Raw genomic sequence first — 17,703 nt, forward strand, 5'->3', positions numbered from 1 at the left:
GAAAATAAAATATTTTCAGAGAATATCTTTTAGTTATTTTTTTAAAATTGTTTAAATAAATAATTATATAAACATGTATAATGATTAAAAATAAAACTTTAAATATAAAAATTATTTTTAAAACATATTTAAAAACAAGTTAAAAATATTTCAAATTTTCAAATAGATTTTTATTTTACATAACATTATAGAATAATATTCAAAAATTGTTTTAAAAACTATTGTTTTATAATAATTATGATTTTGTATAAAATTTTTTATTTTTAAAAATAAAAAATAGAAAATATATTAAAAAAGAGAAATATAAATATAAAATAATAAGAAAAATATTATTTGTGTGGGAGGAAAAATAGGAAGAGGAAAAAACAAAAACAAATATATATATTAATTTTATTTTATTATTTACGACAATTTTTCATACAAATAATATTTTCCCCACTAATTTTAAATCGAAATTCGAAAGTGGAGTGACCGTTAAGTACAATCGTTTCCTTGAGGCGCACGTTGGGACCATTACCCTTTGGGATACTTCTCTCGTTTCCAATTCCGATTTCTAGAGCCAGAACAATTATTGCTGTTTCCAGGTCCTCTTACAAGAAATTGTCCAATGACCTACCTGTGTGCCTCTGGAAGCAGCTAAAGAGCAGTCGATAACATTTCCCTCTCTATATATTCTTTTTCCCTCCTCTCTCTTTAAACCCCCAAACCCACGCTTTCTCAAAAGCGCACTCTCTCTCTCTCTCTCTCTAGAATTTTAGCATCTCCTCCAGAGAATTTTCTATTTCTCTCTTAGCCATCGCCGATTCAGAGGTACGATCATGCGATGTTACAGCATTATGGCTTCGAATTTCATTTTTATTTCTTGTTTCAGTAACTTGATGTTTGTTTTCTTGCCATTTGTTGGGAAATTGAGACTTAGCGTCTGTTTGGTTGCCGAAAAAGCTCGGGAAAACGAAAGAAAGTAAAATCTGAATGGTTTTTGTAAGCTATTTTGCTTTGGTTTGCCAAAACATGGAATAAAGGTCTAACTTTTAACTAAGCCGACCAAATGTTTGTTCAACTCAATTTTCTTTTAGGGAAAAAAGGTTAAGCGTCGAAAAATATGATTTTTATTTCTTTTTATGCATTATCTCAGTGGTCAAAGTGCGCATTGGGGTTTTGTGAATATGTCTGAGGATCGTTGGACTGTTGCGGGGGTTGTGTGCGCTTTTTTATTTTTTCTGTTAATTTGTTTTTCGGTGTCTGTTTGGTTGCCAAGAAAACTTGGGAAATAAAAATTAAGAAATGTAAATTCTTGAATGGCAAACGGAAACAAATGTGCGCCTTTTAACTAAGCCAAACAAGTGTGTTTTCGGCTCAATTTTCTTTTGGGAAAAATAGAAGTTAAAGATTCAAAAATTTGATTTCTTTCCTTTTTGTGGATTTTCTCAGTGATCAAAGTCAGCAGAAGCAAAGGTTTGTTAAAAGATTTGTGGTTGATTCCTGAATTGATTTTACACTACTTAAGGTGAGGCAATTACATATTTTGTATTTGGGTGTTCTATTAGAGTATGTTCTATGATGGACTTTGATTTGATACTTTTATTTTACTTAGGCTCGAAGCAGAGATTTCCAATCAGTATTTTCTTTAATACTGATATAGGTTTGCTGTTTTTTTTCCCTCCCTTTTGAACAGGAGTTAAATTAGCACTTTGCTAATTTACTTTTGTTAGATCTATATCTACTTAAGTCCCTGGAGGGATTTTATGGAAATGGGTGGAGCGCCACCTGTTGTAGCCAAGAAGACTACACATACACCAAAGGCTATTATACACCAGAAATTTGGTGACAAGGCATGCTATAAGGTAGAGGAAGTGCAGGGGGACACTCAAAATGGATGCCCAGGATTGGCCATACCACAGAAGGGTCCTTGCCTTTTCCGCTGCAGCTTGCAGCTTCCAGAATTTTCTGTTGTGTCAGAATACTTTAAAAGGAAGAAGGATGCTGAGCAATCTGCTGCGGAAAAGGCTCTACGAAAGGTTTGTTTTCTGTTTCTGTCCATAAACCACTATCTTTAGCTGCAGCTTACTGTCTCAAACTATGAATGATGCAAGAATCAAAATGAAAATTACGATTCATGGGATGTATATAAAGGAGTAATTCAAGGGGTATATATAAAGAGTAAATTTTCCATCAATTTCCCTTCTTTCTATGCAGTTAGGTGTTGATCCTGCAGCCAGTAATTCCATCGTGCGGGAACCATGGGATGAATTGATTTCTCGTCTCTCCTATTTGTTTGCTGATGAGGTTTGTAGTTCATTCCAAAAAGTGGGGCTAAATTAGCTTCTGTTCCATTATATGAAAAAAAAAAATAATCTATGTTCATGTTACTGGATCAGTGTATTTGGATCTTTTTGTTTTGCTTTACTCCGTTTCTTATTTTAGCTTTTGCATAAAAACTGTAAAGTTAACTTTTCATAACTTCTATCCCTAGTGAGTCAATTAACCTAGCATTCAAGCTACTTCTATGGCATCCCTGCTTGCTTTTTTTTTTTGTTTTGAAAGTATTGTTATCCTCTTGCTTTGTTATCTTTAGGTAGATTTTAGTTCAGTTCAACTTCTCTACTTTATTTATTTATTTGTTTATTTATTTTTTGGTGTCATTGGTGAAGTTCCTTTCATCACTTCATCCTCTGAGTGGTCACTTCAGAGCAGCTTTGCAGAGAGATGGTGACCTTTATGGTTTAATTCCAGTTTCAGTGTTTGCTGTCTGTGACACAAAGCTTGGTAACATATGCAAATCCATTAACCCTGGGGTGGAGTCGAATCCTTTCTTGGTTATTCCACTTGTTCTGAAGGCTGCTGCATCTGGGTCTTTTGCTACTTCTGAAGGACAGCTTTGGATGAGGCGGCAAAACCCATACCCTCCTGAGATTATACAGTCTTCTATTAGCAGTCAGTTGAGCTCCCCAGAAAGCATTTGGATTGAAGCTGTATACATTCCTTATTCACTGGAGAAGAATGTTGAATCTTTGACGCTTAATGTTTCCTCAACTGGGTATTACCTTGACGCTATTGCACGAAAGCTTAGTTTAGCTGATACGTCTAAGATACTGGTCTCAAGGTCTGCAGATTCATTTATTTTGAAGCACATTATTTTGTTGGAAACTTCTTATTCTTGAATTTCAATATTACATGTTTACTGCTTCTACGTTGTTTTACAGGACTGTAGGAAAAGCTTCTTCTGAGATGAGACTGTATTTTTCTGCCCCTGAGTGGTATCTGGTGGATCTGTTATCAGATCTAAATGTGGAAGAAGTTAACTCTGAAGAAGGATCATTTAATGCGAGGGCAAGTTACTTCTCTGGTCATGCTATATATGGCAATGCAATTTTGGCATCGATTGGATACACGTGGAGGTCTATGGACCTCTTTCATGAAGATGTATCCCTGCAGTCATATTATAGGTCCCCTCTGATCTCATATACTTATTTTGAATTTCTTATTCTACCATAATTCAACGATTAGACACCCTTCATCACAGCTGCTGTGTTTGAATTTTATAGTGGTTTAGCCCTCTCATATTCTTGTACTATGATGCAATCCTTGCCACAAGTTTGTTTAAAGTGTAGTTTGCTGATGTGAACTGAGAGAAGATAAGTTTGTGAATCACTTTAACATACTTCCAAAATAATGTAATGTGTATTGCACAGTCACACATGAATCAGGTGATTTATTTATAGTATATCATTTATTTTCTGCATAAGAAATTTTAAATGTCATTTCCATGTTGACAGTATGTTAAGTTTTTGATTGGGCCCTCGTTTTTTAATACATTTCTCCTATTGCCTATGAAAAAAAAATGTTCATAAGTTTTTGGGCTTGACATATATTGCTGATTTATATCTGATCAGTGTATTTATAACTTTTATGGGCACATGCTGTATGGCTCATTTATGTATGTACCAGTATGTTATAAGTTTTTGGGCTTTTTGTAACAGTCACATTTTTTTCCCTCTAACAGTAAGTTCAAATTTAAATGATAATAGTAATAACAACATTGTTTACTACTTACTAATGCTGGGAAAATTAATGACCATTATAGTTAGTGTATGTAAGTGTTGATTAATATTTATGCTTCAAACAATTAATTATATTTTAAACTAAAATTAATACCTTTAACTGTTACTAAAGTAATTTCAAATCTTGTCATTTAAATGTAGAGATGTTAGTAAGTGCTTCCACCACTTGAAATATCCAAGGAGGAGCAGCTATTTAATAGATCCAAGCAGTGGCATATTGTTTAAACATCAATAAGGTCAAAATTTTGATCAAACTTTTGGAAGTAGGTAACTTTTCTGTTATCATGGACCCATCTTTGAAAGATTTGTAGTGGCATATAAGATTGGCTTATGCTACTGTGCTTGTTAAGTTCCATGAACTGTGGCTGCATCATCCTGTTTGAAACTTGTCCATTTCTTGCTTTAGGCAGTATTAATTTAATAGAATGCTTGGATGCCAGAGTGGAGCTTAGTTTCAAGAATGAATCCAAGCAGATAATTTATGGACTTTGTGAACTAAGTGTGGGTTGAGATATTGGTCTAGTTCTGTACCTTTGAGGCTTGGCTTTAGTGGCAAGGGGTTGTGGTGGGGATGGGAAATGTTCCAGGTTCAATTAGATGTAACAGCCAACGAAAAAATGATTAGCCTTGTAAAGAAAAAATAAAAATAAAAAGAGACAGGAAAGATATATTGGTATATAGTTCTATATGGAGTGCTCTCCTGGCTTTTCTGTTCCTGCATTTCTGTTGTTCTTTCTTTTTCTTTTCCAGGGGTTTCTCTTGTATACTTCAAGTGTGCTTAGTTGCCCCAGTTTTTCACTTCTAATATAATCTTCTCACATAACAAATGTCCACTAGGACTCATGCAGCTACATTTTTACTATCATAAATACTGTGGAATTTGGAATTGTCAGTTACTTAATCATGATAACTACTGGTTTTGCAGGTTGCTTATTAGTAAGATACCTAGTGGTGTTTACAAGTTATCCAGAGAGGCAATACTCACAGCAGAGTTGCCTATGGCATTCACCACACGAGCAAATTGGAAGGGTTCCTTTCCGAGGGATCTCCTCTGTTCATTCTGCCGTCAGCATCGTCTATCGGAACCTGTCTTCTCTATGCTAAGTACGCCTTTGAAACAGTCATCAGAGGTATCAGGATCGTGCAAAAGATTGAAGGTTGCAGAGTCCTCTGCAGAAGAAACAGAATATAGAAATGGAGCTGGTGTTGTTCCTCATGGCAATGAATCAGTGGGATTGGGAGACACCTTTATGTGTGAAATAAAAATATATTCTAAGCTCCAGGATTTGATTATCGAGTATTCACCAAAAGATTCTTATAGAAAGCATAGTGATGCACTCCAGAATTCTTCCTTGAGAGTTCTCTTGTGTTTGAACACCTATTTTAAGGAACTAGATATGCCATTGGAAAAGCTAGCCTCTGCTGCTGATATCCATATTTATCCTGAAAAATTTGCTAAGACATTTGCATCATGTCCATCCATTCATAATCTTCGCCAGAGAAATGAAACTCAGAGAGAGAGATTACTGGATTCAAATTCTATAAATCAGCCATATATTATGCCGGGTCATGAACTTTATTCTTTCAATATAAAAGGTCCAGATTCTGGAACCTCTCCATCCAATGGATCTTTGGCATGTATAAATTATGTAGCATTTTTGGTGGCAGAAGGGGAGCATATGAAAGAACGTGTTGAAAGTAATGATGAGTTTGAGTTTGAGATAGGGGTTGGGGCAGTGATTCCCCATCTTGAAGTAGTCGTGACACAAATGTCTGTAGGTCAGTCTGCTTGTTTCAACATGGACTTACCTCCTCAAGAGTTGATTCTAGCTGCAACTGGTGATCCTGTGAAAACTATTTCATTGCTGTCTTCAAGTGAGTTAATCCCTCCTTTCACTTTCATTTTATGTAAATATTGTATGGGTTTAGCTAGCAGCACCAAGAATGATGAGCTACTTCTTCTTCCTATGCTATTGACAAATGCAGACTCTATAGCTTCCTCTGTTTTGTGGGAAATCTGATGAAAATCTTCTTTCCTGACATGAAGCTGCCACTGAGTAGCAAAATTGTTGGCTATAAATACAACCCTTATACACAATTTGTTTCTGTTCATGTTGCTAAAAATTGTGGGAAATAACTTATGGCCACCCTGCTACCCCTCCTACCCACCCACAAGAAGACAGACATCTCTCTATCCTCTCTCTGTCTGTCTCTCTCTGGTTTTGGAAATGGGTTTTATTAAATGAATGATTGAGCATAAGATAGACATTGACCAAAAAAACTTTCGTGTTTTTACAACTTGTGTGTGAAACATTCAACTGGGAAATGATTTCTGTAGCAAAAGATGGAGAGCCTTTGCCATTGAATTATATTTCCACTTATATTTCTTTTGTTTTTCCCCATATTGATTCTGACTTGGAAGACAACTACCTGTTTGTATTTTTATTTTGCAGAAGTCTGCTTCTTAGAGTACTCTATAGTTTTGTTGCGTGTAACCGAACCCTTGGAGGACAGAATGGAGCAGGCTCTTTTTAGCCCTCCACTTTCAAAGCAACGAGTGGGATTTGCATTGCAACACATCAAAGAATCTTCTGCTGCTACTTTGGTATAAATTAACATCTCATCTTATAGTTTCCAGAGTTGATTTGGAGAATTGCGTTTGATATCATTTGTTTCCATTTTAGATTGACTTTGGATGTGGCTCTGGAAGTTTATTGGATTCTTTATTAGATTTTCCAACTTCGCTGGAAAAAATTGTTGGTGTTGATATTTCAAAGAAGAGTCTTAGCCGTGCAGCAAAGGTATAAACAATTTAAATATTGAGGTTGATTCAACAAGTATTTACTTTTAAATGTCACTCGCATGATCAGTCCTTGAGGAGTGCAAAATATAGGGTCCTTGATAAAAAACATGGAAAATATGGCACAGGATTCTATTGTCAAATAGGTTCAATCATGGGGATGGCTGGGGTGAAAAACGATGGCCCTTGATACGATGGTATACATTTGAATAGATTGATGGTCGCAATTGGGAATATGGTTCTTATGCCTGAAATATCTCTTTGGTGCAATCCAAATCTACCATTACCTCATGGTGTAAGAGACAGGCAAATAAGATGACCACCTAGATCTCCTTGTTTTCACTATACCCTTTTGTGTGAGTGTCATGTGGACTGCTTGGACAAAGAGATGGAAATTCTCACTCTTACATGTAAAGTTTGGGTGGGAAGATATATTCTTTTTATACTATTCAATATGTTGTATATCTAATCAGTTGATTGATTGATGTTTGTATTTGTGATAACAATGTAGCTACTGCATTCAAAATTGAGCAGAAATTCAGATGCTGGCGAGCCAAGTGGAGGCATCAAATCTGCAATTCTTTATGAGGGTTCCATAACATTTTTTGATCCTCGATTGTATGGGTTTGATATAGGCACTTGCTTAGAGGTATTGTTGCCCCCTTCACAACCCTGAGGTTCCATAATCTTGCTAATTGATCCTTAAATAATGCACCTAATGGTTTTTTGAGTTCTTTTTTTAATTGTCATTTTTAGCTTACATCTTGATCTATAGTAATTTTACAAAGTGATTCTCCCCCTTCCCTCTTGTCCTTTTCTCATCCTCCTAACTTTATTTATTAGAATTTTATGAGGTACAATACAAGGTTTGTGGGGTGTTTGCGTTGCATTTGCAGTTGTGAAACTGAAAATGACCATGCTGCAGCCAGTAGATATTATTTGGTGTGCAGACATAGAAGTAAACTATTGATAAGATGTCTACCATTGGTGTCATGCATCAGATTTTATCCTGATGCCAAATTTAGGTGTACATGAGTACATTGAATGAAAAATGACAGCATTTATAAACATTAAAGATGGATGTTAAATAATCAAAAGTTTGCGTATTTACTAGAAAAGTACAAATGAAATGGAGCAGAAGGCTATTCAGTGTAAAAACTTACTAGTGTCAATCATTCTTATCACAGTTGGAAGTGCAAGCCAGAAGTGCAAGCCAGAAAAGATATGGGGAACAGAGGTGGCAAGTGCAATTTATAAGATCTATGGGGAATTTGAATCAGAAAGATGATCTAGGATCAAATGAGAAACTAAAATTTTTTTATATGGAAATGCAGTGCCTAAAGCAAGGGCACACAACCCAATTACATTCATGAAACCTTCATGATGAAGACAACCCAGAAAATGGATCTAAGAAAAATTAACTTATAGCACGTCTATAAAGTAATTACTATGGATTCAGGTCTCTTATTTATAAAATCAGCCCCACAATACAAATATTTTCAGTGTAAGGCCTTAAGCACTGGGGAGCTCCTTCTCCTCAAAAGTTTGCCCGCCTCCAAATGTTCCAAAGTTATTGTGAAGGCTGCACTCCGAACAGGTTTATCCCTGCAAACCTCCTGCAACACTGAAATAAGCTTTCTAACGTCCTAGTCTCAGATCAACAGGTGAGTCCCAAATGAAGCAAATATCAGGGCTAAAAGCGCCTTTATGGCCCTAAAATTTCAATAAGAGATGATTGGCCAACTCTTCACCCTTGCATATGCAGCACTAACCAGGAAGAATCTTGTTCCTGTAACCAGTTAATGGTACCCTGATAATTTGTCCAGCAAAGAAAACAACCTTTAACAGAAAAATAGAGAACCTCGCTCCTTTCCTATGGAGATGACCGTCTTTATACCCTATCAAAGCTTGTAATATACACACTGAAAGCAGCCCTCCTCTCCATCTAATAGTATCTTTATCCTCCTTTAAATCTGAGCCCCATGAACATGGTATCTGAGAAAGCACCTGTTCTCTCTGTCTTCCAATCCTGAAGACATTGTAAATCTAGGATTCTGCACTCCTCCGCATCCCAACATAGAATATCTTGTCACAGTATGTTGGCAGATTTGGTGCAGTAAATTAGGCGATTGGTGAAACAGATTGGGAGAGATAGGAGAGATTTTTGAAATTGTTTCCTCTAATTTTTAAATATAGCAGTTCCTATTTTTAGTCTAATACTTAGTCTAAATTACCTGTGTATATAGAATTCCTCTATAGTAAGTGTTGTAAATAAATAGGATTGTAAACTCTGAATATATTTTAGATAGAAAATATAAAGCAAATGTTTTTCTCATTAGCTCTTCAGCCATGGTATCAGAGCATCCCTTCCAGGGACCATTTTTTTTTTTTTTTTTGTTTGCTGGTTCTTCAAATCAACAATATTTGTTTATTCTGGTTGATTGCAAGATACGTAGAAGACTATTCTTCTATTGTTCTTCAATTGTTTTTTGGCAAATTAGTTGTGTGTAATCGTGTCTGGAATTTCTAATGAGGAGTTCTTTGGTGACTCATTGAAGAAAACTTCTACCTAGAACACGCAGATCGTATTGTCAGGTTCTAGAGACAATCTGACTTTGCAAATAACTACTCATAGATTGAATGGACATAACTTCTTAAGTTGGTCTCAGTCTGTGAAGTTGCTCATTAGAGGAAAGGGAAAGATTAGCTATCTAATTGGTGCAACAAAGGCTCCAAGAAGAGATGATCCAACCTATTCTATCTGGGATGCAGAGAACTTAATGATCATGTCTTGGCTTGTCAACTCTATGGAACCATAAATTGATCAAATGTACATGTTTCTCACTACTGCAAAAAAAATATGGGAGGTAGTAGGTGGGACATATTCTGATTTAGGAAATTCAACGTGGATGTAAGAAATCAAAACAAAGATTCATGAGACTAAGCAAGGTGATCAAACTGTTACAAAGTATTATAACTCTCTCAAGGGGTTATGGAAAGAACATGATCTCTTTTATGAGTTTGAGTGGGCATGTGTCATGGATAGTACCTTATTCAAGAAGATGTTAGAAAAGGATCGAGTGTTTGAATTTCTGGTGAGACTCAATGCAGATTTGGATGAGGTAAGAGGCCGTATTTTAGGCAAGGAACCATTAACTTCCACTAGAGAAGTATTCTTGGAGGTTAGAAGAGGAGAGAGCAGGAAGATGGGGATGATGGGAAAGAATCCAGTTGGTGTCTCATCTAAGAACCCTGCCTTGAACACCATGACTATAGAAACTGCAGCTGCTATAACCAATAAAAAAATGCAGCAAAAGGTTGAAGACAACGACAACATTTGGTGTGATTTTTGCAATAAGCCTCAACATACAAAGGGTACTTGTTAGAAATTACATGGCTAACCAGCAAACTAGAAAGGTGGCTGATTTGGAGACAAAACATGGTGAGGACTGAGGAATGCAAGCTGCAACAGAGATGCAATTTTCTGGACCTGAGACATCTGCCTTTAGCAAAGAGCACCTGGAACATCTCTACAAGTTGCTGCATCAAACCAAACCCTCTCAAACTCTAATTCCAACTTGTTCTCTTGCTCTAAGTGCCCTCACCACTTTAAAGAACTCTACATCATGGATCCTTGTTCAGGCCATTTAAAAGTTAGAATTGCTGATGGTAGTTTGTCACCTATTGCTGGAAAAGGGTTCATAGTCCTCTCAAAGGATATTACTTTAAATTCTGTTCTGCATGTTCCTAAACTTTCATGTTGTCTATTGTTTGTTAGTAAAATCCCTAAAGATTCCAATGTGAAAGTTGTCAATTGTCCAAACATCATTGTGTCTATTTTCCTTCTCAACCCTATCAAGCATCTAGCCTTTTTCTTTAATACATAGTGATGTGTGGGGTCCATCTCGTGTGACAAATGTTATTGGAACTAGGTGGTTTATCAATTTTTTTTTTACCATACTAGAGTGTGATAGGTATACCTATGAAAAGAAAAGTCCGAGGCTAAGAGAGTGTTGATAGAATTCTATTCTATGAAAACCAATTTCAAATCAAAATCCAAAGTTATTTTCCATCAATTCACTTGGTTTGATACCCTGCAACAACACGATATCCCTAAGAGGAAAAATCGACATCTTCTTTAAGTTGCAAGGGTAGTAATGTTCAACATGTTGGTTCCTGAATATTTATGGGGTAAAATTGTTCTTACAACTTCATATTTGATTAATAGGATGTCAACTCGGGACTTAAAGTTCAAAACTCCTTGAAACAGTTTGTTCAAAGTCTTTTATCATATTCGAATCTTCATCTCACTGCCTCTTAGTGTTTTTGGTTGTGTGGCTTTTGTCCATATTCATAAACAAAATCAATCAAAACTTGATCTAAGGGCTGAAAAATGTGTGTTCTTGGATATTCTCCTAGACAAAAAGGGTAAAGTTCTATAATCCTATCTTTGAATTCTTTTTTTTTTTTTTGTTAGTATGGATGTCACATTCTTTGAAAACCAACCATACTTTACCAAAAATACTCTTCATGGGGAGAATAATGAGAGGGAAGACCATTTTTGGAAAGTCTCAGCTATTTTACCTTTACCTACCTCTTCTTTGTTGAATCCCTCTTGATTTGATCCTAATTCTATTAGTCTGAGTATTATAGACTATGAAAAATCACTGAGAAGGGGAGAAACACTATCAAGAAAAACCCCAAAGTGAACTTCATGTTTACTCTAGGAGAAAGAGCATCAACCAACTAAACCATGCCAAGAAACTTCTCCGGATAAAGGCAATTGGAATGAAACAAGTAATTCGATCCCTAATTTGGTTTGATTCCCAAGTCTATTAGTAAGAGAATTTCCTTTGATCTTGATATTCCCATTGCACTTAGGAAAGATACTCATTCTTGCACAATGCATCTGATAGGCCTCCCATATGTTATGTGTATACTAGAAAAGGGAAGAGGAATGTACTGCCACCTGGCAGTTAGTTGTAACAGCCTTAGCATAGGCTAGGTCACAATCTGGATACAGGCTGGGAGGGTTTAAAATAGGAAAAAGGAGGGAATTACAGGGTTGGATATTGTGTGGATCTGGTAGGAGAGTGATAGCCTCTCGAATAGCTATCTGAGTATCAATTAGGTCTCTTGTTTCTTGAAATTCTTGAAATTCAATAATAAAATCTCCATTAGATACCTATCAGCATCCTATTGCGAAATGTGTCTTATCATAGACTATTGCCCACATAGAGCTTTTACCACTAATCTCTCAAGTGTTTCTATTCCTAGAACCATATAGGAAGCCTTGAACCATGCTAAATCGAATGCAACAATTTTGGAAGAGATGCAGACTCTTGAAAAAAATAAAACTCGGGAGATTGTTTATTTTCCTCGAGAAAAAAAGACAATGGGATGGAAATGAGTATTCATAGTAAAGTACAAGTCGGATGGGAATATTGAAAGATGTAAAGCAAGATTTGTTGCTAAGGGGTTCACACAAACATATGAAATAGATTATCAAAAGACCTTTGCTCCCGTGGCAAAGATGAATTCCATACGAGTTCTTCTCTCACTTGTTGTAAATCTGAATTGGTCATTGCAACAAGTGGATGTGAAAAAAGCTTTTTTGGATGGTGAGTTGAAGGAGGAAGTTTTTATGGACTTGCCACTGGGGTTTGAAAAAGTTTATGAAGATGGAAAAGTTTGCAGATTGAAACAGTTTATGAGCGCACTATGAGTTGAAACAGTCTCCTAGAGCATGGATTGATTGATTTACAAGAGTTGTTAAAGGTCAAGGATATCTTTAAAGTTAGGCTCATCATACAATGTTTTTCAAACACTTTGGTAATGGAGAGATGGCCATTCTCATCGTGTGGCATTTATCTTAATTGGAGATGATGTGAATATCGAAGTCATTTCTCGCATGAGAATTTGAAATTAAAGATCTCGGGGTTTTAAAGCACTTCTTAGGAATCAAATTTGAAAAATCTAAGAAAGAAATATTTGTCACACAAAGGAAATATGTGCTAAACCTACTCTCAGAAACTGGTTTAGATGGCTGCAAACTAGTGGAGACTCCAATGGAATCAAATGCGAAACTAGAAGCATCAGGAGTAGAAAGAGTGGGAAATCGAGAGCAATACCAAAGGCTAGTTGGAAAGCTAATTTATCTTTTGCATACTTGACCAAACATAGCTTTTTTAGATAGTATAGTGAGTCAATTCATGCACTCACCAGGAGACAAACACTTGAAGCAGTCTAATGGATCTCAAATATCTAAAAGGGACACTGGGGAGCGGATTACTGTTTAAGGATCATGGCCATTGGCAAATTGAAGCGTACAAGGATGCTGACTAGGCAGGTAGTGTAACAGATAGAAGAACCATTTCAGGGTACTGCACTTCTATTGGAGGTAACTTAGCTTGAGAAGTGAAATCCAAATTGGAAGCAAGGATAGTGCTGAGGCGAAGTTTTGAGTTAACTGCTTATGGAATTTGTGAGTTACTATGGCTAAAATACCTACTTAAAGACTTGAAAATTCCCAATCCATTGCCTGTGAAGCTCTACTGTGACAACAAAGTGGCTATTAATATAGCTCATAATCTAGTACAGCATGACAAAACCAAATATGTGGAGGTTGATCGACATTTTATTAAAGAGAAATTGGAAAACAGATTGATCTGCATGCCTTACATTCCAACCAAAAAAACAACTGACTGATGTTCTTACCAAGGGATTGTTGAAACCGTGATTTGGTAATCTTACATGCAATTTTGGAATGCAAGATGTTTTTGAGCCAACATGAGGGGGAGCAGATTTGGTGCAGTAAATTAGGGGATTTGTGCAATAAATTAGAAGAGATTGCAACAGTTTAAGAGAGGTGGGAGAGATTTTTGAAATTATCTCTTATAATTTTTAAATATAGCATTTCCTATTTTTTACGGTAATCCTTAGGCTAAATTACCTATGTACATGAAATTCCTTTATAGTAAGTGTCGTAAATGAATAGGACTGTAAATGTTGAAAGTATTATATATGGAAAATACAGAGAAATTATTTTTCCCTTTGGCTCTTCAACACAATAACTTCCTTGTTTTTTGAATGAACAACATAAATCAGGATTCATGTACAGTTTCTCCCATCTCTTAGCATCAATGCTAACAATGTTGAAGGCCTCCAATCTCTTGAAAACCAAACCCGCGCTTTATTAAGTATATACTTAATTTAAATGAACCAAATGGCAAACCTGACTCCTGAGTGAAGGGTTTTACTTGTTTCTCAACCTCATTTGGCCTTTAGTCTGCCTTTTATTAGATTAACTTCTCCCCTTTTGATGGGTACTGTTACTTCCAATGTGCTCACCTTCTGCCAATTCTTTAAACTACCACATTATACACCATCTAGCTTTGGAAGACAAGCTTAATTGTTGTAGATAAGATGTTGGAAAAGGGCATCCTGGTTGCTCATATCCAATATTTACCTATATCCCATTTCTTGTGTAGGCCTGAGCATCCAGTGTTCCTCCCATTCTAGTCCATCATTAGGAGGAAAGATGCCCTGACAATTTAGGACCTGCATCACTTGGGATCCGCTTCTCCCTAACTGAGAATTGTAGATTGTCTTAGATAGTTGTGTGACTATTGTCACGCCCACAATACCCTCTATGTTATTTATTTATTTTTATTTTTATTTCGGTCAATGAGTGACCCTGAGTGTAAAATTATCCAGGCCTCGTCCAAGAACATTTAGGCAATAATGGATGAATACAACACATGCAATAGTTATTGGAAAGAAGACACCCAACTTGTGTTATTAACTCAGCAAATACAAGATGCAAAATTGAAGTGGTTCAAGACTTAGCCTTTCACAGACAATATCCCCCTTTCTCTATATCTTTGATGAATTACATAGGTTATATGGTATCTCTGGTGCAATCTCCCAAACATAACTCCCCATTTGAAATCAACCAGTGAGGATCTTACAGCACCCTCTATTGATTGTGGGAGTTGGGACAGTTATCTAACTCGCATAACTACCCAACTATGTAACAACCAACCCTTAGTCTTATGCCATGCACCCAAATGATCCCTTGCTGCTTCTTGTCTGAGTCAATTGCCTACCAATTCGTGTCTCTTCTCAACAGGTGCAATGCATGAGATGACGCAACTGCCTAGCATGTGCATGCCAAAAAACTCGTGTTTTTTTTTTTCTTGATAAGTAAAAAAAGAATTGTATTTCTAAGAGGCGCTAAAATAGTGACTCAAGATGTACAGAAGAAAGGGAAATACTCATCCCCTTACAAGTAAAACAAAAAACTGTCCATAAAGATGTACACAAAAACCCCTCCCTCAATGGGAACCAACCCAATCAATGAACTCAACAAAGGTGGAGAGACCATCTTTTATAAACAAATTAGTCTTTGACCTAAGTGAGTTAAGAAAAGAAGTTTTCAGCCTGTGGATGGACAACACCTCATCTTCAAAGGCGATTCTATTCTTAGTCTTCCAAACAGTCCAAAAAATGCAAAGAGGAGCCGCTCTCCAAATAAGCTTGTGCTTCTTTCCCTCAAAGGAACCAGTCCAACCCAATAGGGTTTCCCTAACTGACGATGGGAACACCCAAGACACTCCAAAAAGGGTGAAAAGCATCTCTCACAATGCGCTTGTCTTTTCACAATGAAGAAGGAGGTGGTCAATGGATTCCTCTTCCACTCGACAAAAATAACATCTATTTGCTAAGACCCATCTCAAATGTTAAAACTTTACCCCAAGTATGCTTAAACTCTTAGCATGCTGTCAAGCCAAGTTTTTTCCACCCTAATCTACTGTAATTCAATCCTGGGGATTCTTGTCTGGTTTCATACTTGTTTAACTTATAGCAAATTTTAAAATATATGGTCCAAATCTTAGCTAATATTTGAATCATGTGATTAAGCTATAGAAGAAGACTCATGACTTTGAAATGGTTCTGTTATCTAAAAATTATTCTAGAATCATGCTAAAGTTTTAGAGTTGAGATATACTACATCCAGATAATGGGGCAATTTGCTAGGATCTGCTATTTGATTGGGCCCTTGTTAATCTAAGATTTCTGAAGGAAACTACATAGTTTGTTGCCTTGGGTCTCGTGGGTTTGACATTACCATAATGGAATGAAAATGGTGGTGCACGGTGGGGATGATCCAATCTGCTGGATTCTCATATAGAGGATCATTGGTCGTACAAACCACTTCATGTTAAATCTTTAACATGAAATTTTGTATCTTAATCTGTGGTTATACTTGTTTGAAAAAATATTTTGCCTATCAGAATATCTGTAGTTCTACTGTTTGTATTGAGATTTGCTTAACTGCTTTCACTAGCTGACATTAATAAGAATTACAGGTTATCGAGCATATGGAAGAAGATCAAGCATGTTTGTTTGGAGATGTAGTGCTGAGTTATTTTTGTCCAAAGGTTCTTATTGTTTCCACCCCAAACTACGAGTATAATGCAATACTTCAAAGATCTAATCCATCAAATCAAGAAGAGGATCCTGATGAGACATCCCAGTCGCAAGCTTGCAGATTTCGCAACCATGACCATAAGTTTGAGTGGACGCGGAAGCAATTCAATCATTGGGCATCTAACCTAGCCAGAAAACACAATTACAGCGTTGAATTCAGTGGAGTTGGGGGATCCGCTGATGTGGAACCAGGGTTTGCTTCTCACATGGCTGTCTTTAGAAGGAGCGTTCCGCTTGAGACCGATAATCACCCTAACCCGGTGGATTTAATTCGGCAGTACGAGGTTGTATGGGAGTGGGACAGATCCAACAGGTAAAGATGTACTCACTAAATTATGCACAATAGTCTTTCAATCTATATATCAACTAGAAGTAGGTTAAATAGATAGTCTTATATTTAAGAATTTCAGAGTTGTGTTACAATATGAAGTAGAATACATAGTAACATTAATGAGATGAAGGCATTTTGTTGCTGCTAATTATAGGCCAAGCCTTGTAGGCATTTTGTTTAGTGTGGGCCTATGTTGTCATAGAAACATTTTGGTATTTAGAAACACATGTTTAGAACCAATGATGATTTATAAGATTGTTGAAGACAATGTTTTTAGAATCAGACTCATTATTGAATCGAAAAAAAAATGTAAGTTGATGGTTTAATGGTTGAACCATCATGCCATCAACATTATTGTAAGAGGGAGGGGGTGGGACGGTGGAAAAAAGAAAAAAAGAAACATAAAGGTTGACGTTAGGGGGAGGAAAAGTGCGGCTGCATGGAGGAAAAGTGAGGCGGGGTGTCAAGAAAATCGCAAAAAATGATTGTTATGATTTTTTTTTTTCATGAAAATCGTTTTTCATTTTTTTTTTAAACTTCCACGGCACAAATCACTTTTCACTTACTACCTTTTTTTATTTTCATTTTTTCTCTCTCTCACTTTTACACGTCAATTTTTTTGCCCTCTTTTGTTACATGTTGACTAATAAAATCCTTTTTATTTTTATTTTGTTACATGTTGACTAAGAAAATTTGGTACATTTTACATGAAAAAGAAGTAGATTGTATGCACACTATGCCTACAAATCATTTGACATCAATTTGATGAGAGTCATCCATTTCTCATTACCCCTCATGCATGCCTAAGGATTAATTACCTAAACTTATGTTAAAAGAATCTAAGTATATCCTTAAGCAAAATTGGTTTAACCTTAAAGAAAATCCATTTCTAACTACATGAAGGTGCATTTGTTTGAACACTATGCCCACCTATTATTTGAGATTAATTGATGAGAGAAATCCATTTCAAACATGTATTTTAAAGGGAGAATTGTGTTTCCAACTCAGCTAGGCTTCAT

At 36.1% G+C, this 17,703-nt stretch overlaps 1 protein-coding gene across 3 annotated transcripts; it reads left to right on the top strand.

Moving 5' to 3' along the window:
• Positions 1-682: 682 nt before the first annotated feature.
• LOC100259382 (small RNA 2'-O-methyltransferase) lies at positions 683-16,966 on the top strand. 3 transcript variants are annotated; one of them, XM_010657457.3, is made up of 11 exons: positions 683-810; positions 1,432-1,507; positions 1,676-2,018; positions 2,197-2,286; positions 2,652-3,103; positions 3,204-3,446; positions 4,987-5,936; positions 6,515-6,666; positions 6,746-6,862; positions 7,373-7,510; positions 16,233-16,966. In XM_010657457.3, exons 3-11 carry the CDS (start codon positions 1,746-1,748, stop codon positions 16,668-16,670), a joined length of 2,853 nt encoding a protein of 950 aa, XP_010655759.1. In that variant the 5' UTR covers positions 683-810; positions 1,432-1,507; positions 1,676-1,745; the 3' UTR covers positions 16,671-16,966. The 3 variants fall into 3 exon arrangements, with proteins under 3 accessions (XP_010655759.1, XP_010655760.1, XP_002264328.3); XM_010657458.3 differs by having other exon boundaries at positions 1,432-1,455; XM_002264292.4 differs by lacking the exon at positions 1,432-1,507 and having other exon boundaries at positions 684-810.
• Positions 16,967-17,703: the final 737 nt, after the last annotated feature.

Source organism: Vitis vinifera, chromosome 10, assembly GCF_030704535.1.
Source record: "Vitis vinifera cultivar Pinot Noir 40024 chromosome 10, ASM3070453v1".
Lineage (NCBI taxonomy): Eukaryota > Viridiplantae > Streptophyta > Magnoliopsida > Vitales > Vitaceae > Vitis > Vitis vinifera.

Bases quoted from the DNA above. Each gene is read 5' to 3' on its own strand.
- LOC100259382 (XM_010657457.3), top strand. From the start codon at position 1,746: ATGGAAATGGGTGGAGCGCCACCTGTTGTAGCCAAGAAGACTACACAT. The intron at 2,019-2,196 runs GTTTGTTTTCTG...CTTTCTATGCAG, and splicing joins CGGAAAAGGCTCTACGAAAG to TTAGGTGTTGATCCTGCAGC. The intron at 6,667-6,745 runs GTATAAATTAAC...TTTCCATTTTAG, and splicing joins AATCTTCTGCTGCTACTTTG to ATTGACTTTGGATGTGGCTC.